We start from the raw sequence: 22109 nt of genomic DNA, 5'->3' as shown, positions 1-22109 counted from the left end.
CAATACCCCTAGATCTGGGGAAACATGCAGAGATTCTATCTTTTATGTAATGAACTATACAGTTTTGAAAAACATGTTGCCATAAACAACCTACTTTTGCTGATTACTTTTTCTTTTTAGAAAAAGATATTAGAAGGAGAAAATGCCAGTTCCCATTTTTCCTTCTTTTCTTCTTTAAACCACTGCTGTAATTATGCTCAGTGGCCTCCTTTCACCTTTTCTGATAGCTCTGGCAGCAGGCACTGTGATGTCAGAAGCCAACTGTAATAACTTATTACAATAGAGCAGCTATTCCACTTCTTTGTTACAGGTGACTAGAGACGTCCCAAGTAGCTCGTTATAATTAGAGACGGACTTCTATAAAGTGATCGGAGAGTTTCATGTATTATAAATAAATAAATTAAATGACAGCGCTTAGTCTGAATAGAAGGGGTGTTCAAAAAGATCTAAGTGACAAACGTGATAGGTTTAGGAAACACCATTAGGTACACAGAGTCCAAGCATTTGTGTGTCACCTATTAACTGATTTTTTTCAGGGTTCTGTGTTCTTGGGGGGCTTTTTTGGAAACATCCCAAGATCCTGAAGGGACCAAGGCTCTTACATTTCAGCATCTTAACATTTTCCACTCTTGACATGAAGGAATGGGAGCAGTCACACGGGTGCCAGCTGTATCGTTGCTCCACCAACCATTCGTTCCCTGCTAGACGAAACTATCATTTCAATATTTGTGCATTGTTTAAAAAAAATATCAAGTGTCACAGATCCCAAGTTAACAGTTGTGTGAATTGTAAACATTCACGCAAATGGCAGAACAGGTTCCTAAACACTACATATGCTCCAATAATGTAAACTCTCCGTTACAAAATCGCATTCTTCCTTTTCATGCCATCTTGAAATGAACACGGATGTGATACCCGCACACAGGCTATACACCAATCCAAAGATTGGGAAAGCCCATCCCTAAAGGAACTGTGTTCCATTAGTGACGTTACTGAGAGGACAATGAAAAGAGAATTAGGCACGTGACTAATGCAATATAGCATCTGATGAACGGGAAACGTGCCTCCCATAAAGTGGCATGTTTGGTGCCATACATGCTAATAGAAGTGGGTTGTAAATCTGCTGTTAAGAGATAATCCTATCAGGATACTTGGAACTGAAACACCATAGATAAAATCTCTGACCCAGCTCCCAGGGGCATCTGCTTCTCTAGTCCTAAATCCAATCTACATTATACACCACTTCCGCCACATTAGAAGAAATGAAAATGAAGTCAGTGCGCAGCCACCGCGGTTATAAAGCGCGCGGCTTTAATACTATCTGGACCCTCCGAAGGTGGCATTCAAAGCTGCAGCAAATCACCATGGAGAACTACACTGCTCAAACTCCTCCGCAGCTCAACTTCACTCTGCCACACGACCTTCTCCCAAGGTCGGGCTACAGCATTTTATCATTTCTGATGTTTCTTAACGCTATTTTTTCAATATTTAACAATGTTTTAGTTATCGTCGTGACGGCGAAAAATCCACAACTTCGGAACCCGATCAATATTTTCATCTTAAACTTGTCCATTTCCGATCTTATGATTGCGGTCTGCGGCACCACCGTCGCCGTAGTCACAAATTACCACGGCTATTTCTACCTCGGAGAAAAGATCTGTATTTTCCAAGGGTTTGCCGTCAACTACTTTGGTAAGCTGCCTTGCCACTAAGAGACAATTTGGTTTTTTAACGCATCACGTGCAAAAGGGCATAGCTATGAAAACTATCATGTTTGAGAATCCCTATACAATATTGATTTTCCCCATTTCTTATAGAATGGCATTTTTCTTTGTGCAGTTTTCCAGTTAGTTATTTTCTGCAGTTGCCTAATGTGTGTAATATGACAAACTGCAGGTCAACGCATTGGGCTACTGTTCTAGCCTGTTAATTCATATTAGTAGTTCTGATCACAATGACTATCTATAACTCGTGTGGGATTTTTATGCTAAATGTTTTTCTGTGTATGTAGAAGAGCACAATATCACGTACCACAACCCTGTCCAAAAGATTAAAACAGTCAAAAATAGCATGAAAACATTGCATTTGGTGAACTTTGTGAAACAAATGATTTTAAATGACAAACCCTTTACTCACCTAATACAACAACCTACATGCGTATGTGAAATGCGGACTGTCTTTTTGTCCTTAGTAAACATTTATGAACCCAAAGGATTGAAAACTCTGAAATCAAAACCCAACTGATATGTGATTTTATTGCGTACGAAAGACGTATGGGAATTAAGTATAGATTTGGTAAATCAATATTTGTATTGGTCTGTGTCGCTTTTTTCGTGTTTTCTATTTGTTTTTCAGTTTTAAGGAAGTATTGATTTTTTTGTTTTTGAACCAACTTTTTTAACTGTTCTTTGCAAATAAGAAAGCTGCTCCTTAGTGTTGATTGGGTGTTCATTACCGTTGGCACCTAGTGGTATAGATTTAAGTTGTGTACACTAAGAGGTCTTTTGATAACCTTTCAGCAGTAGGAGCTATTTATGCTCAAAGAAAATATTATTAGTGTTGTTACACTTACCATTTCAAGCACGATTACAATAGTGGCCACACTATGCAGCATTTCCAGCAGAGATCACATTAGTGCAGTGTCACCAGCAGTTGTGTAAAAAAGGCTTTGTGAATTCGGAATGCCTCTACATGGGTAATACATAACAGCCATAGATGTACTGCTCCTTCCACCAAAGCAATAATATCACCAATAGTTCTCTCCAACACCACATGTTCAACGTTTAATTACTAGTTTTAAGTATGTTTTAGAAATCACAAATTCTGACATTTTTGTCTCAAATACACACTACTCAATTTTGGTACAATATATTCACTTAACACAGCAAAAGCTTCTAATTTATTAGGCTGGACTTCATCTGGGAGAGCTATTTACAGGTAGTGGGAGAGGTACCAGAGGTTCACAAACTACTCGTTGGAGAAGTCTGATATAAAGCCTAGTGTGCAGTGAACCCTCTTAGGATGTAAAATGTGTTTTATTGGTTAAGTCCACTACATGTTTGTACTCATTTCTCTTAACAACCCCTTGGTATGCTTTGTAGACTGAATGAGTGTTTAGGGAACTATGCAAGACGATTGGTTATAAGTAGAATTAGTAAACAATGTGGTCATATTTATTTTATTTTTCAAATGCATTCGTGTTCCAAGAACAGAATTGTAAATCTTTTGTTTGCATTCAATAACTACCATACAAATTGCAAGTGAGTAAGACTTTCTAGACGAAGAATCATAGGCTGGCAATGATGACACCTTGGTGGTTTTGTACAGGTCAGTCTCTGGCCTTAGGGGGCATATAATTGACTGCTTTGTAAGCAGGATTGGACCAATCAAGTACCATTTGACAGCAGTATAGGATCATCTCACATATGATACCCTGTTTTATTTGTGGTTGTTAATGTGAGGTGTTTATTTCAACTAAGTAAAACAGTAAGTGAAATTCTGGGCTAAACTATTTGGTATAAGACAATACAATTATTTAACTTTGTAGTATGAAATGTAGAGATTTAGAAAAAACACTATTTGCGTTGTTAAAAATAAATATGTCAGTAAATGAGAGACTATTGAAGTTGTTCTCTGTCAGGTGCATCTGCCAAATGACACTAAATCAGGATGATCAGGATTTGATTCACTTTTACAAACAAAACATTAATTAAAGAATGAACAAGTGCAAGCTATGTAGTGGTTTGAGGCTATAATTATGATTTCACACAAACCTATGAGATATATTCTATATTATCACAGGGACCTGCAAAATAGTTTCCATATTTCATGACTATCTTTCAAATATAGTTTTAATACTACTGCATTTCTGCATGTATATTTTACATAACTGGGTTGGCAAAAGAGGCTGTGTAGTTATGTTTAGGATGCATTTTCCGTTGAAAATCTCCAGGATGCCTCCTTCAAAGAAAGCACACCTGGCAGAACAGCTCCTGCAGCCTCCATGACTAAAAGGTACCCACTGCTTTCAGGTACTGAAACTTCATTCTTTCTATTGATGGGTTTGTCCTCTCTGTGACTTAACAAGGACCGTCTGTAAATGTAACCCACCGTCTGTTACTGATATCAAAACAGAGGTAATTGAAGTGGCGTTGAATTTACAGATGGCCCAGGTTAAGTTACAGAGAAAGGACAAAACAATCAATAACAAGATGGACATTCAAAACCTGAGCAATGCTGGGCTAAATGTACAGTTTATCAAACATGGGATGATGTCTGCACCCATATTACTCACCACACGCACTGTGTCCCAGAAGAACGTCAAAAAGCTGCTGAATGAGGGTCTGCTGGTGCCACAGGGAAAGGAGGCTAGGAATGAAGATATGGAGATATGGTATTCGGACAGGGAAGAGGAAGATATCATACGAGAAGCAGTTTTGATTATTTGAAACAATTAATTAACTTGATAGGCTAAATGCACTGACAGACTGAAATATATATTTGCCTTAAAAAAGATGTCTTTCTCCATAAAATACTTATTGGCTGTCTGAAGTTTATGATAAACTGATTCTTAATGAATTGAATGAAAAATAAATATTGAAGTACAGTATCTTTGGATTTTGTTAGAAATGGGGTTTCTGGTTGGCAGAGCTATATACCTTGCCTAAGCAGCAGTGCCTAATTTCTAAAGAAAAACGTGCCGGTGCCCAAAGCCCTCCTCTTAAACATGCGGCTGCTGCATTTAAATGTGCGAGCCGAAATACTGAAGCAGCATAATCCTGAATCCATCTCTGGCCTCTTCAATCTATTTACAGCCACTCCCTGCCCCATCAACTCACTTTAGCAGCTTTCTGCTTTCTATCTTTGTGACGCTTTTTCATTTTTTTCTTCCTCTGTCTTTCCTATATGTGTCTTTTGCTCACAGCAAATGCTTGAGGCAGAAGACTAAGCACCGGCCCACAAAAATAAGTGCTGGTGCTCAGCACCGGAAACAACAAGCACAAATTAAGCACTGCTAAGCAGGAACCACATTCCTAGTCAAGGAATCTGCAGGGAGTCAGTAACATCCTTCTACCTAGCCTTCTCCTAAGTCTTCTGATAAAAATGGTACATCACTTGTGTGGGTAGGCCTAGTGCCGCAGCAGGAAATGGACCAAAACGCAACATTGATACATCACATTTTTCCACACAAAACTGATCTGTTTTTTGCAAAGTGGGTAGCTGTGGCTCTTTATCCCTAGCTCAGGTAGCACCAAGGGAAATCTAGTAAACCTGTACATTTCTGGAAACAAGACATCTAGGGAAATCCCGGATGGGGTGACTTGCTTGGCTCTCACCGTTTTTTTTACCCAGAATCCTTTGCGTACTTCAAACTTTGACATAGAAAACACACTTTCCCCACAATTCTGTAATGGAAAGTTCTGGAATCTGCAAGGGGCCACAAACTCCTTTCCACCCAGCATTCCCCTAAGTCTTCTGATAAAAATGGTATGCGATTTGTGTTGGTAGGCCTAGTGCCCATGACAGAAAACAGCCCAGAAAGCAACTTGGATACGTCACATGTTTTTACTCAAAACTGACCCGTTCTTTGCAAAGTAGGTACCTGTGGTTGTTGGGCACCAGCTCAGCCATCACCTAGGGAAACCTAGCAAACCTGTACATGTTTGAAAACTAGACACCTAGGGGAATCCAGGATGTGGTGATTTGCATCGATCCCATGAGGTTTCTTTTACCCACAGTGCCCTGCAAACCTCAAACTTTGCCTGAAATCATGCATTTTCCATACATTGCTGTGATGGAAACAAAGGTCAATAGGCATCCTCATGCAAGGGCTCCCATTGTCCTTGGTTTGATCTGGCACTATGCCCAGCCATGCAAGTGGTGCAGCATTTTTATCGGCACCAGTGGGGCAATCCTGGATGGTAAGAATTTTGTGGATTCCTGCGGATTCTGGAAGTTTCCATCACAGAAATGATAGGAAAAATGTGTGCTTTTAGTCAATATTTGAGGTTTTCAGGGCATTGTGGGTAAGAAAATGATGTGGGATGCATGCGAAGATCACCACCCTAGACTCCCCCAGATTTCTAGTTCTCAGAGCTGTCTGGATCTGGTAGGTTTTTCCAGGTGGCAGCCTTTTTGATTTTGTGAAGCAAAAAAGACTACATCCAAAGGTAAAACCTTAGACTGTGTCAAGACAGCAGATCTATCTGACCAGCAAAGCACCTGTCAAAGTCGGATTCCTCGGGATTTGTGTCTTTGTTCTATTATGATTTATTGTTGGCAATTATCACTTCAAATATCATACTCAAAAGGGAAAAAGAAGATCAGCATGAAAGGCAATCTAAAGAGAAAAGTTTCTTAGACATGCATAGAAGACAATTACAAGGATATTTAAACATTTATCCAATATTTATTATAAGGCAAGTAATACGCAAATATTTAATAATATATTCACAAAAATACTATCTGAGAAGAAATATTAATATCCTTCAAATATGTTATCTAATAATTAAAATATAATATGAAATCTACAATGTCTTTTAGTTAACATCTTTTTGTCCAAAATTGCACAATGAATTCTAAAACTGTAACTTTTCCACTTTGTAAAAATACCTATGAATCTTTCTTCTCAATAAACACAGTGAATTCTAATGTTTAACCTTTCACAATAGAATGCGCTCTTATATTGATTCTTTCTTCAGTTAAACAAAACATTTAAATAAGAAGTCTTTTTAAAACATGAGTGCACATGTGTAAATGTGTCATCTGTTTAAACATTTAAGAATAACATAATTCAATTCAGCTGGAACCATTTATAAAGTCTGCAAATGACCGTGCTTAGTTTTACTTAAAAGAATCCTTTTAAACAAAAATATGTTGCACTAGAATTGTAACTAATCCCCAGGGCATATTTAAACTAAAATAACACAAAGCTTTGGATATTCCTAAAGCAATGTTGTTAAAGGTCAAACAGGCTTCCCTTTTCAGATTTTTAACTAAACAAAGATACTGAAGATTAAACAAGTGATGACTTCAGTTTCCTATCCTAAATAAACAATGTTACTAAAAATGAAACTCTCAGCTTGGATTCTGTCTGCAAAATAAACAATGTTATTAAACATGAAACATTCCGCTTTGGTGCAGTCTTTCAAAAAAGAAATGTTCCTGAAAAGTAAACACTCTAACGACAGCAAGTCCGTCCACTTGCTTCTTGGAACTCCAGAGACCATCCACTGCACGGCAGGGGACCAAAAGGGCAAATCCAGATGGGAATCACCAAACCAAATCCAATCCAGGCAAAGTCCAAAATAGTAAGCACAGGGAAATGGGAGTGGTCCGTTTTTATAGCAGAACCACGCCCTCAATCATGAAAATTCCAGAAAGAACTACACCCTTAATCATGTGTACTCCAGGATGCTGGGAATTGTAGTTCCATCAACATAGACATCGTGGATTTGAGCAGTTTAACCACCACCGAACACTCTTATTACACAAATGCATTTTTCCACATGAATAAAGAGGAGAATGTTTTTTAATAGAACAAAGTAGGCAAGAACGTTTGGTAGGAGAGATACTATGTTTAGAGGTATGATTACGCCAAAGTCTGACAATACACCCCCCTCCCGGGCGTGGTTGAGGACCAGGTTTATTTGGATGAAGACGATGAAACTTGGTTACCAAACGAGGAGCATGAACCTGCGTAGCGGGTTCCCAGGAATTTTCTTCTGGTCCATAACCTTTCCATGCTATTAAATACCATAAAGAGGAACCACGGAATCGAGAATCTAAAATGGCACATACTTCATACTCCCAGTGTCCTTGTACCAATAATGGAGCTGGCCGAGATGTGCTTGATGAAGTGGCAGGCTTTAATAAAGACGTATGAAATACTGGATGTATTTTCAGAGAGGGAGGCAATTTCAATTTGTAAGTTACTAGATTAACTTGACGAAGGACTTCATAAGGACCTATGAATTTAGGATTAAATGTATTGTGATCTTTGAATGTAAAATTCTTGGTGGATAACCAAACTTTGTCATGTATTTTGTAAATGGGGCCAGGTTGATGTTTCTTGTCATATTGTAACTTATAATTGTATTTGGCTTGACGTAAATTAGCTTGTAATCGTGTATGTACCTTTTGCATATGATATAAAATGTCTTGAACCGAAGGCATTTTATGGGATGTAACTGGTAAAGTGACAGGCAGTATTTGTGGATGTCGACCATACAGACCATAAAACGGGGTTTCTTTTATAGACGAATGATAAGAATTGTTATATGCTAGTTCAGCAAGCCATAAAAGATCTGGCCATATTGTAGGGGTGTCAGAGGCATAACAACGTAAATACTGTTTCAGTGTCTGATTCAATCTTTCGGTTTGACCATCAGTTTGTGGATGGTAACTAGTAGATAGAGCAGAGTCTATTTGTAAAGCTTGACACAAAGTTTGCCAAAAGCGAGCTGAAAATTGCGTGCCTCTATCTGAAAGGATTACCTTTGGAAGTCCATGAAGACGGACAATATTTTGAAGTATAATATTGGCTAGAGTGCTGGATGTTGGAAGCGCCTTGCATGCTATGAAATGAGCGTATTTTGTGAGACTGTCTACAACTACCAAAATTGTGTTTGTATGATTTACTGCTGGGAGTCCAGTGATGAAATCCATTGTGATGTGTTCCCAAGGGTAGTTTGGAGTCGGTAAGAGAATTAATAATCCTTTTGGTTTACTATGTTTACTCTTGCAGCGAGCACAAATTTCACAGGATTGTACACATTTTTTAACATTCTCAGAAAACGTGGGCCACCAAAAATACCTTTTCAAAAGTTCCATGGTTTTTTGAGGTCCTGGGTGGCCTGCCATAGGATGAGTATGTAGCCATTGGAAGGCTGTTTGTCTTAAATCTTTAGTTGGTAAATATACTTGAGACTCGAATAATGGTAAGCCTTGTTGAATGGTATGTTTATTGCTTTGCTGTAACCAATTCTGCCAATCTGTGATATGAAAGTGAGAGCGAATAAGATCTAAAAAATCATCAGCAGCTATTAAACAGAGCACTTTGGTAGGATCTATAATAGACTGTGGTTGTTGTTTTTCATGAGAGAGAGAAGAGTCCTGTCTTGTGAGAGCATCTGCTTTTCTATTTTCAGTGCCAGGACGGAATGTTACAATAAAATCGAATTCTGCGAAGAACAACATCCATCTTAATTGTCTGGGAGTCAATATCCGAGCAGAACTCATAAACTTGAGATTTCGATGATCAGAGTATACTGTGATTTTATGCTTAGATCCTGATACATAGTGTCTCCATTCTTTGAAAGCGTCTTTTATTGCTAAAAGTTCTTTCTCCACAATAGTATAGTTTTGTTCAGCGACATTCAATTTTCTGGACATGAATGCAACTGGATGGAGTTGTCCAGTGTATGGTTGACGTTGTGATAAAATGGCTCCTATAGCCACATCTGAAGCATCGGCTTCCACAATAAAAAGGTCCGTGACTCTCGGTGGGCAAAAACAGGTGCAGTAGTAAATGCCTGTTTTAACATGATGAATGCTGCATTAGCTTCTTCAGACCAACAAAAAGGAACATTTTTACGTAACAGTCTAGTGATGGGTGCCACCTTATGGGAGAAATGATCTATAAACCATCGGTAAAAATTTGCAAAACCTAAAAAACATTGTACATCACGTACAGATTTAGGCGTAGGCCATTCCATTACGCATTGGATTTTTCTTTCGGTCATCTGCATTCCTTTGGGTGTTAAAATAACTCCCAAAAACTCCACTGTGGTTACGTGAAATTCACATTTACTAAGCTTACAAAATAAATGATGAATTCTTAACATATGTAAAACCTTTTTTACATGTTCCTCATGTAATTGTACTGAGGTAGAATAGATCAGAATATCATCAATATATACAATTACAAAAATATCATGATATTCTCTTAGCACATCATTAAGAAAATATTGAAAAGCAGCAGGAGCATTACACAAACCAAAAGGCATTACCAGATATTCAAACAGGCCATAACAAGTTTTAAAAGCTGTTTTCCATTCATCACCTTCACAAATACGAACCAAATGATAAGCACCTTGTAAATCAAGTTTAGTATAAATTATTGCATTCTTAACTTGATCTAATAGTACTGGGATTAATGGTAATGGATATTTATTCTTTACTGTGATCTTATTCATGGCTCTATAGTCTATGCATGGTCATAATTCACCATTTGACTTTGGTACAAAAAATAGTGGAGAGGCAGCTGGTGAACGTGAAGGACGAATCAAATTATTTTCTAAACATTGATCAAGATAGTTGTGTAAAACAAGATTCTCCTTTTCAGATAAAGCATAGATTCTACAATTAGGTATGATAGATCCTGGCATGAGATCTATTTGACAATCGTACGTTCTATGTGGGGGTAAGGTACTTGTGGCTTGTTCACTAAAAACATCTTCATATTCTTTATAAATATGAGGTAAGCTAGTATCTTTTTCTGCTGCAGTAGCGATACATTGTGAAACAATTTTCTGATCATTATGAAAACAATTCTTTTGACAGAATTCTGAAAGAAAGTTAACTGTTTGTTCTTTCCAGTCGATATGTGGATTGTGTAATACTAACCATGGCATTCCAAATATGAAACCATACTGGGGTGCTTGGATAATATCGAAAGAAACGCTTTCTTGATGTTCTTGACCATTAATGTTTTTACAAATTGTGTGAATAGGTACAGTACAACAGGGCCTCCAGATAATTCAGTTCCGTCCACAGCTTGTAAAATCTCGGGTATTTGTTTTTTTTGTACATGTGAGTTTCAGTGATTTAACAGTTTGAGAATCTACAAAATTTCCAGTGGCACCTGAATCTATTAGTGCTTAAACTGTCTGCCATTTTCCTTGAACTATAATTTGTATAGAAAGTCGTAAATGTCTAATATGATGACTAGTTTTGGGATGTACAGAAGGGATCATTTTTGTACCCAAGAGATCCCCTTCCTTGATTCTTGGGCCCACTAGTTTTCCTCGGAATTTTCAAGCATAGCAATTTGTTTCTTTGAATTAAAATTTAAATCCGATTTGTTCTTTGGTTTTGATAGACAATCTCTCACAAAGTGTCCTTTCTTACCACAATAAAGACATTGTCCCTTGCGGCAACGAAGTTCTGTTTCTTCCTTAGTTAGGGGTTGACGAATTGTTCCTATTTCCATGGGTTCGCCAGTATTATCTGATGATGAAGTGGATGTAAATGTATTTCGATTTTGTGCAGAACGCCAGAAACTCCGTTCACGACATTTTCTGTCTCCTCTTCTTTCTTTAAGTCTATGATCTAATCTTTAAGTGAGATCTATCAAATCATTGCAAGTTTTAGGTTGAGGATCAATTTGTGCTAGAATATCTTTTAATTCGACTTTAAGTCCCTGATAGAAAATTGCGGCTCTTTTCTCCTCAGGTCAAGATGTTTCCATAACCAGACGATTAAAGTGAGAGAGATAGGTGATAAGATCTTTATTTCCTTGTCGTAACTCTAAAAGTTCTTTATCAGCTGATAAGGTAACAGATCGTCGATCAAAAACTTTTTCAAACTCTTCTATAAACATGCGCCAATTGTATAATAGCCTACTATCTTGACGTACTAATGGTACTGCCCATGCAGCAGCATCTCCAGTTAAATATGAAATGAGGAAGGCTATTCTCAACTGTGGATCTGGAAAAGCAGCTGGACGGCATGTAAAATGTAACTCCACTTGCGTGAGGAAAATCTGTACTTTAGAGGAATCTCCTGAGAATCTTTCTGGAGCAGCAAGAGGAATTTGAGTGGGAACATGTACTGAAATGTTACTGGGAGAAGGAGAATCATGTGATTGGGCAGTGGCTCCTTGTTGCATTGTTGTTGCGCCATCTACCTTGCCTGTAATTGTGTCATCTTTGTGACGAGAGCTGCTGTGGTATTTTTTGATTCTTGCAATTCTTTTTGTAATTGGTTCAAAGCTTGCATAACAGTATCCAAAGTGGCCATTTTTGAAACAGTAACACAAACCAAGAGGAAAATAAATTTCGTTGGCTTACTATTCTGTCAAAGTCGGATTCCTCGGGATTTGTGTCTTTGTTCTGTTATGATTTATTGTTGGCAATTATCACTTCAAATATCATACTCAAAAGGGAAAAAGAAGATCAGCATGAAAGGCAATCTAAAGAGAAAAGTTTCTTAGACATGCATAGAAGACAATTACAAGGATATTTTAACATTTATCCAATATTTATTATAAGGCAAGTAATACGCAAATATTTAATAATATATTCACAAAAATACTATATGAGAAGAAATATTAATATCCTTCAAATATGTTTATCTATAATTATTAAAATATTATATGAAATCTACAATGTCTTTTAGTTAACATCTTTTTGTCCAAAATTGCACAATGAATTCTAAAACTGTAACATTTCCACTTTGTAAAAATACCTATGAATCTTTCTTCTCAAGAAACACAGTGAATTCTAATGTTTAACCTTTCACAATAGAATGCGCTCTTATATTGATTCTTTCTTCAAATAAACAAAACATTTAAATAAGAAGTATTTTTAAAACATGAGCGCGCACGTGTAAATGAGTCATCTGTATAAACATTTAAGAATAACATAATTCAATTCAGCTGGAACCATTTATAAAGTCTGCAAATGACCGTGCTTAGTTTTACTTAAAAGAATCCTTTTAAACAAAAATATGTTGCACTAGAATTGTAACTAATCCCCAGGGCATATTTAAACTAAAATAACACAAAGCTTCAGATATTCCTAAAGCAATGTTGTTAAAGGTCAAACACTTGGCTTCGCTTTTCAGATTTTTAACTAAACAAAGATACTGAAGATTAAACAAGCGATGACTTCAGTTTCCTATCCTAAATAAACAATGTTACTAAACATGAAACTCTCAGCTTCGATTCTGTCTGCAAAATAAATAATGTTATTAAACATGAAACATTCGGCTTCGGTGCAGTCTTTCAAAAAAGAAATGTTCCTGAAAAGTAAACACTCTTACGATAGCAAGTCCGTCCACTTGCTTCTTGGAACTCCTGAGACCATCCACTGCACGGCAGGGGACCAAAAGGGCAAATCCAGATGGGAATCACCAAACCAAATCCAATCCAGGCAAAGTCCAAAATAGTAAGCACAGGGAAATGGGAGTGGTCGGTTTTTATAGCAGAACCACGCCCTCAATCATGAAAAGTCCAGAAAGAACTACACCCATAATCATGTGTACTCCAGGATGCTGGGAATTGTAGTTCCATCAACATAGACATCGTGGATTTGAGCAGTTTAACCACCACCGAGCACTCTTATTACACAAATGCATTTTTCCACATGAATAAAGAGGAGAACGTTTTTTAATAGAACAAAGTGTGTGGCAAGAACGTTTGGTAGGAGAGATACTATGTTTAGAGGTATGATTACGCCAAAGTCTGACAGCACCCTTGGGGCAGCACTGTCAACTCTGAACAACTTGTACCAAAACCAACAGCTTTAGTAGGAGCTCAACAACAATGTACCTGACTTTGAAGGCCACTCACTGACCAAGCCCATGCTGGAAGATTTTTACTTTAATTTCAGAGACTAAGGGCCCTATTACAAGTCTGGAAGTCTGAAGACTGTCAGACTCGTGGTGGAGGTCGGACCGCCGCAGCTGTGGCAGTCCGACCGCCACATTAGGACCCTGGTGGTTGAACCGCCAAAAGACCACGTCTCCACCAGGATCTTTGATCCAGACAGGATGACAGCGGCTGTGGTTGTATCAGCCACAGCAGAGCTGAAGTCAGCACCACTGTGTTGATTACAATCATGTTCTCCGCCAGCCTTTTCATGGCGGTTCAACTGCCGTAAAAAGGCTGGCGGAGAACAAATGCTGGGGGCCACAGGGGGAGGCCAGCACTGCCCATGGCTTTGTCGTGGGCAGTGCATGGTCCCCCTTCCCAAGCCCCATCGGAATGCACACTGCCTGCATAGAAGACAGTGTGCAATTACGAGGGTGCTAGGAGGGCCCCCTTTGCAACAGCATTGGACTCAGCTCTACTAGTTTCCACTGGTCAGCCCAGTGGAAAACTTGTAATGGGGCCGGTGGGGAGACCGGCAGCACCGTGGCAGTCTCCTCATTGGGAGTTTGGCGGTCAAGTTTTTCCAACAGCCAAACTCAAAATCAGCCTCTTTGTCCAAAGTAAAATCTCTGAACTGCCTGCTATATCCGACCTCTACTCAATCGCAGTCAGCCTAACATTGCACCTAGGTCCCAGTCAACTGTGAATCTTTGGTTTTTCATTGTGACTTTCACATCCCAGTACCTCTTTTCCAATTATAATGATCTTGGTGGCCATTTGCTCATTAAAAAAGTTCTCTGTTTTTGTAAAGTTGTTTGTAAATGGTATTTGGTTGTTTTCTCGAGTTAGAGATTGTTAGTATGCTTAACATGCATTTCCATGGAGAATGCCTATTAAATTGTTACATAAATTAAATTACTCCTTGACCAAGTTTAGTGTAATTCATGCTAAATGTTAATAATGAAGGTTTGAGTTTAATTTTATTTATTTCAACATACATGAGGTTTGGTGTAGCACATAATGTATTTGAATTGGAACTCAATATAAATAATGGTGTATGCATGCACTATCCAGGATGTTACTGTGAACAATATTACATTGGAGCTAAGGCTGCTTAAAATCCTGGTTCAGGCTTGAAAGTAGTTGAATGTTTGAAAGTCTGGAAGAACTTGTCAAATTGGGAGATTTTGACTTTATATAGTGAGCTAGACTTAAAGGTCCAGATGTAAACACTCATGAAAAGTACTGCTGGAAGAGGCTGCCATTGTAAGTGAAAATGTTTAACAGACATAATGCTGGATTTTATATCTGACTTATCTCGGTGTAAATTGGTGTTTTAACTACATTGGGCAAAGCTATACTCATAACCACAATACTTAATCCAAGCAATAACAACAATAGCCAATTCTAAGCAACTAATAATCTACAAATTGATACACTCAAGGTTAATAAATTATAAAAATAAATGACTTAGTATTAACAAGAAAGTTAGAAATATTGAACATTGCATCTATTAAATTGAAGAAGAGCAAAGGGGCTAAGAGTTATAACTGTGCACAGTTACACATTGAACCTATTTAGTCCTGTGCTACTTGTAAATCATCCTGGGTCCCATCATCTGACCAGTGCAAAATCAGTTCCAGATTGACTAGTAACACAATGCTTCACTCATTTGTCCATTGATTAGCTAACATAGGCAGTAAGATCTTCTTTAACCAAGCAGCACACTTATGGGACTTGTGAGACACCCTGCCATTCTGAATTAGGTTTGATCCCCACTGACTAAATTCTGATTCACTCTTAAGAATTACCTTATTTCCCTAGGCCTAACAAGATGTGATAATATAGCTGAAGGTAGTAAATGACTAGTACCAAGAAAATATCAGTACCGTCTTTAAAGGTCTACAATGATCAAAGTATGTAGAGTACACACTGTTAATGGTCCATCAAAGGTGCCTGCAAATTATTTTCTCATTTTATTGATTTTATTGATGGCATCCATGTTTACCATTTGCAGCAATATTTCTGAAAAAAATGTATTCTTGTTGAAGGACTGTTAATTGACAACTATAAGTAAAAATGTCAATTTCCTAAAACACTCTCCACTGGAAAAATATTTGGTGAAATCTGAAGAGGGAGTACACAAACACAATTAAATTTTACAACAATGTTTCTGTTTTTCATACTTTTTATATAAATTATACAATGCTAGATTTCCTATACAAATGTGTGAAATGATCTATTTAGAGCAACATCTTTGACCGACAGAATAATCAAACATCATTAGCTCTGTTTTTTAAAATATATTGTACATAATTTTAAAAGTGGGATTCAATTTTAGTGTCATGCAACTCACAGACTTATAATAACAACAGTTACAATGGTCACTTAAGGCTGTATGCATGAACTCTTACATTTTTCTTTTCATTTTCCAGGCATAATTTCCTTGTGGTCACTTACTATCTTAGCCCTCGAACGATACAATGTGGTATGCAAGCCAGGTGGAGCTCTGAAGCTGAACCATAAGAGAGGTTTCCTTGGTTTGACATTCATCTGGCTTTTCTGTCTCATTTGGGCTGTGGCACCGCTCTTTGGGTGGAGCTCCTATGGACCAGAAGGCGTGAAAACATCATGTTCTGTCTCATGGGAGAAAAGATCATGGAGCAACTACAGCTATATTATTGCCTACTTCATAACATGTTTCATCATACCATTAACTATCATTGGATTTTCCTATTACAATATCCTGAAATCATTGTATAAGGTAGCTCTATTTTGGTTATTTCATTTAAAAATTGTTTTTATTTAATCTAAGCAACAAATTTGATTTCTGCAAATTAATCCTAACATGTGTAATTACTCCTAATCTGGTAAAATATTTCACACGCCACTGCATTACATTTAAATGTAACAAAAAGCAATGTGTGAATCTCTAAATTACATTGTTGTGGATAGTAATTGGAATGTGTGTTGAATGCGTATAAGAATTTGAGCATTACATCAAAAACTTTGTGATTGAAACAAATGTGTTAAGGATATTGTTTTTTCGTCAGTATGTAGAGCTATATATTGCTAAGGGCATCCCATGTCTGTTTGCTGTCTCCCATAAAAAGAGGGTATTCAGGCAGTATATGTTATTACACTCTTTCCCCTATGTTCTTAGTCAACGAGTATTCTAAAATGTACCATCACCGAACAAGATATAGCACAACCTAAAGGCTTGTAAGCATCACAACACAAGTCCCCCTTGACTGCAAGCCTCAATAGTGAAGGTCTCTGGATGCAACAGCAGAACCTGAAGGGCCAATCATACTATCCCATTAGCAAGTAAAGTTCCCATCTCTGTCAAGGGAATAAGGGCAACTGCATTATCAAAGGCTGAAAAGATTACTAATCGTGTAATCATGTTTCTGGGTTCAAGTAATAATTTATTGAATGGAAATATGGTATATCATGCACAATTACCTCAGCACCCTCTTGAGTCCCAGTGCAAGAGAGGAAATCCTGGAAGATCATGGAGGGTATATAGTGGGGACTGACCAGCTATGTTCCAAGGATCGCATTGCATTCACAACTGTAAGGCATTGGCCAATGTGATGTTGCTTGCTAGCCTCATTTTCCTTAGTCTATTGTCTTGAGTAAAAATACCCTGACTCAGACAATAGCTAATATGGGTGAGTCTAGTAATTGTGGATGGTGGCTTGTGTTTATTGCATTCTACTTTTTATCACAATGGAACCCTCTTTTGTTGTCTGAAAGTCCTGATTACATCTTCACACAATATTGGGATGTTCTTTTCACCCCATGTCTTTCTGCAACCCAACTTGATCTGTATTTTTTCCTGGCTAATGCAGCATGTAATATGCAAGCCTATAGAATTATTCTGTTTGGAAATAACAGACTGGGAAGTGCCAATCTATCACGTTTTTTTGCATTTACCTTTGGGTTTCTATCTTTTACCATTCCACTTATTTGTGGTGAAATCACCTTGTCTTGCAATTGCATTTAGATAAGTGACTTATGATTTACACATTCCACCATAAACTCTATAAATTTTGGAAGAAAATTGATTTCTAGAGTTTGTGGAAAAATAATTGAGCCAATTCAAGGCTGACTCGGTTATAAGTATCTAATGCCCTTGGTTTCCAAGTTCATTCTCTTTCCTTTCCAGTGCTTGCCTTATTCTCATCAAACTCTTCCTATGCCCAGATCTTCCTTCTTTTCAAACAGTTCAAAGAGTTTACCATAGAGATGTAGCCTCTCCTTATACCCACATTTCTTCACCATTTATAAAGCTTCCTCTGGACCCCCTACCATATCATCTGTGCCACTGTTGCTTTCCTGTCCTCAGCCCTTCTTTCTGTATGCTTACTTGTTTTCTTTTTTTTTAATTTCTGCTTCCTTCTTTTTCATTTCTGTCTTTCTTGTTTGTGCCATTCTTTTTGCTTGCTCACTTCTAATTATCAGTATTACTTTATCACAACATCTGTACTTTTTGTATCACTTTACCCATTTGTTGTTCTACTCTGCACAAACCGAGGCGACTGTCAAAAGCAGATGGTTACCTAAAGAGTAGCATATGTCCATATCCCATATTAGTATGAAAAAGGCGCTAAAGCTATTTGCCTTAGCAACAAAGTCGCAGACACAAGGAGGAAGGAATTAGGAAGGGAACAGTGGAGGAAATATACTAGAAGGCTTGGACCAGAGTCAGCAATATCTACTAAGGAAATTCAACATTCTGAAACACATACCTTGCAATGATTTGTAATGTCCTAGAATGGACATTCGGTACACTTGTAAAAGAAGATACTGTGTTTGTTCTTGTGTGTTTGTGTGTGTATGTATGTGTGTGTGTGTCGGTGCCTTGGTCTGCTTTATAACCCTTCCCGATTATCAAAGCGCGCATGGAGTTAGAATAGTAAATGCACACTTCATTATGGTCAATGGCCGGTCCTCCTAATTGTAGTTATGTCATGCTGTGTGTGTGGCGTGTGTGTGTGGGTAGGACACGAGTGTGTGTATGTTCTTTCCTAGGGAACACGTGCCCATTGAAAATAAAAAATACTACCATTGTGCCACCAGACCCAGAATAAGGAGGTGTTCAAAATTTGGAAATTTAAGGTTATAAGCATGCACTGAAACAAGCAACTTTAACACACAACCACTGTGCAGTTATAGTTAGGTAAGTGTTTTTTCTTTTGCTAATATGTTTGCCACTGTTTAACAAAACTTCACAAAATTTGACAAAAAAATGTAATTAACTTTAATATTTTTCTGGTAAGATTTGGGGTCATCCATCAAGTGGCGGACAACAAGAAGGGGGGGACCCAAAACCTTATTATCCAATGTTAATATTTTGGGAAGTAATACAGACAAAATGGCTTGGCAGAAAGCTAGAACTGTACTAAAAAATGGATGCTTTTATTTTAGTTAATCAATCTACTTTCCTCCTTAATTATACTCTGATGGTGTTTTCTTCACTTTTAGACGGCCTCAGATAAATGTAAACTTTTTAAATGTCTTGCAGCAACCATGAGTTCTAAGTTGTTCAGAAATTAGTGCTGAATGTTAGGTACTTTGTAAATGCATGTCTTTAAGCTTCAGGTGAAAAGAACCAGTAGTGACAGCCTACCTGAGAGTTACGTACCCAAATGATGTGTGCAATAACAAACCTAGGAGGCAAATAGCTTGAACTATCAGTATATCCTTTCTGGCCACAACAGAGATATACTTCAGCAGAATCACTTGAACGCTAATGTGCATCACTTGTGCCTAGCAACCTATTTTTGTGAAATTTTTGTTAAATCAAAGTGGAAACTATGGGCCAGATGTAGGAAGCCGTTTGCATGGTGCAAACTGCGAAAATCGCAGTTTGCGCCATGCAAACAGCCTTCTGCGATGCACATTCACAATTTGCGAGCCGGTACCGACTCGCAAATTGTGAATGCGACTCGCAAATAGAAAGGGGTGTTCCCTTCCTATTTGCGACTCGCATCGCAATGCAGAATTGCTTTGTGACTGCGAATGTAAAGCAATTCGCAGTTACCACCAGTGTTACACTGGTGGTAACTCATTCGCAAAAGGGAAGGGGTCACATTTGTGAATGTTGGCAAAAAGGTTTTTTCAGAGCAGGCCAGAGCAGTGGTCCAATGGACCACTGCCTACACTGAAAAAACAAAACCAAATGGTTTCGTTATTTTTTTTATTTTGCAACTCGTTTTCCTTTAAGGAAAACGGGCTGCAAAATTAAAAAAAAAACTGCTTTATTGAAAAAGCAGTCACAGACATGGAGGTCTGCTGACTTCAGCAGGCCACCATCCCTGTGAGTGCAGGGACTCGCCATGGGGTCGCAAAATGCGACCCACCTCATTAATATTAATGAGGTGGGTCTTTGCGACCCCATAGCGAGTCGCAGACGGTGTCTGAGACACCGTTCTGCATCCGAATTTGCGATTCGGAAATTGCGAGTCGCACCGACTCGCAATTTCCGAATCGCAAATTCGGACCTTGCTACATCTGGCCCTTAGTGCATAATACATGAGTCAACAATGACTTCAGTATTCTTATTTTCGATCAGGGCTAAGCCTACATACAAAAGTTTACTGTTTCAGCTGGAAACCTTTGAATCAGCATTTCTCTGTCATAGGGCCACCAGGCCACAGTGGCAGAAAGCCCTAGACTTTTTAGGATAGCATGTAACTAGGGGCCAGATGTACCAAAAGATTTTTCCCATTCTGTGTCTATGGGAAAAAGCTTTCGTAAATATGGCCCTAAAATTCTTAGTCCTAGTATGACAGTGCCAGGAAGGGAAAATAATCCACAACCCTAACGTGCAAGGAGAAACTTCCCCCTACACATAAGTACCATTAAGTGGCATATTTCATAAAATAAATCCTACTTTGGGAGTTTCTTTGTGATCTATTATTCTTAAGTGGATGTTCTGTATCTGTATTGGATGCTTATATGTCTCCCCTACAGGAGCATACTCTATCTGTTCTCTGCAAAGGAAGCAGATACTAAGGACTCCACTGACTTGGCAGGCTGCCCAATAAGGTTTAAATGACTCTGTTAGTGCCACAGATGATTTGAGAATCCAGAACACCATGATGAAGTAGTTACTGCCTAAAAGGATACAGGAGGAAATATTGCTAAAGGCAATGCAAAGAATGACATTGGGGCCAACGAATGTATTTTTGGCACAGCCAGAAGGTAGAAATCATGTTGTATGAGGGACAAGTCACAAGTTGCTAACATTCTAGTTCCCTTTGTAGGGAATTTGGGGCATAGCACAGATATTGTATAGCCATGCACTTATTAAATGCATGCAAAGGAAAAGTCTTCAGGTGGATAATTGAGCCTACACCAGAATGGTTTGTAGAAAGTTATGGTGCAGATTTATTTGATGAGGTAATGGGTTAACATATAGGCAATCGTAGGGCAACCAGCAACAATATAACCTAAGCTGGCTGCCCACCTTATTAGCCATTGAGGACCAGGAATACACAACGTGTGGTGCTGAACATTCTTCACTCCTTATCAGGACCCCATAGTCCAGGAAAAGAACTCAAGCAGAGGTGGAGTGTTATCAGGCAAGCCCCCAGTTGCTGAGGTTTACTGCCCATGGGAATAATGGGGCAATGTCGCTTTCATCCATGGGTCCTGCTGTAAGAGCTCCTAGAGTACTGGTAAAAGCCCATATGGGCTCTGTCTTGTGGTTACTTTTCACACCAAAGGCCTTTTAGATTGCCCTGTAACTTGGTCTGCAATGCAGAACAAAAGAAAATAAAACATCGCAACACTTGCATTGCATGACTAATCACAGACATGCCAATAAATGTAAATGGTAGGATGGGTTTCATTGTACTGTACTGTATTGCCAAAAGAGGATAAGCCGTAGAGTTGTGCTGCATATAAAGGAGAACTCCCACCCTGGCAACAACTTTTCTGAAGATTTTTGGCCTTCCTCTCCATATGTAACCACTCCCCCCAGCATCCCTGACCATCCAACGATAAGGATAACGTTGATGGAAGGGTGTACAGCCTGGCAGGGGAATGCTGCACTAAGCTGCTGCCCACCCAAATGTCACCCTGCATGCGACGCAGGCAGCCACAGAGCCAGTATAAAAAGATTTATAATTGGCTCAAATCTGAAAGAATTCCAGGAGTACTCCTGAGAAGCTGTGATTGGTATATCTTTCCATGAGCACCTGGACAATTATGCGTTTGGAAATCCTCAGCAAGTGATTTTGCAGATGCTCGTTTTTTGCCTCCACAGGGAAAAATATTTTTCCCCATGGAGAAACTCTGTAATCTAAACCCCAGCAATTATGTTGTGGGTTCCTTCCTCACTCCTCGCTTGCTTAGGGACTTACCAGTACCAGAAGAATTCTCCAACCCACGACGGAAATGTTTCTCTTAACCCCTTCTGTGCCCAGGCCATAATGGTTACGTCCTGAGGCACAGTGCTCGTGTGCCCAGGACGTAACCATTACGCCCTGGGCACAGAGCACAA

At 38.5% G+C, this 22109-nt stretch overlaps 1 protein-coding gene across 1 annotated transcript in view; it reads left to right on the top strand.

Annotated features, from left to right (window-relative positions):
* Positions 1–1249: 1249 nt before the first annotated feature.
* LOC138288533 (pinopsin-like) overlaps positions 1250–22109 on the top strand; it is a 106937-nt gene continuing 86077 nt past the window's right edge. The window contains exons 1-2 of the mRNA XM_069230065.1: positions 1250–1692; positions 16030–16358. Of these exons, the coding sequence (XP_069086166.1) occupies positions 1263–1692; positions 16030–16358 (759 nt within the window). The 5' untranslated portion in view covers positions 1250–1262. The remainder of the gene's footprint in view (positions 1693–16029; positions 16359–22109) is intronic.

Source organism: Pleurodeles waltl, chromosome 4_1 (genome assembly GCF_031143425.1).
Source record: "Pleurodeles waltl isolate 20211129_DDA chromosome 4_1, aPleWal1.hap1.20221129, whole genome shotgun sequence".
In the NCBI taxonomy this organism is placed as follows: domain Eukaryota; kingdom Metazoa; phylum Chordata; class Amphibia; order Caudata; family Salamandridae; genus Pleurodeles; species Pleurodeles waltl.
Note: the sequence above shows the minus strand (reverse complement) of the source record. Positions and strands in the feature narration are given on the sequence as shown.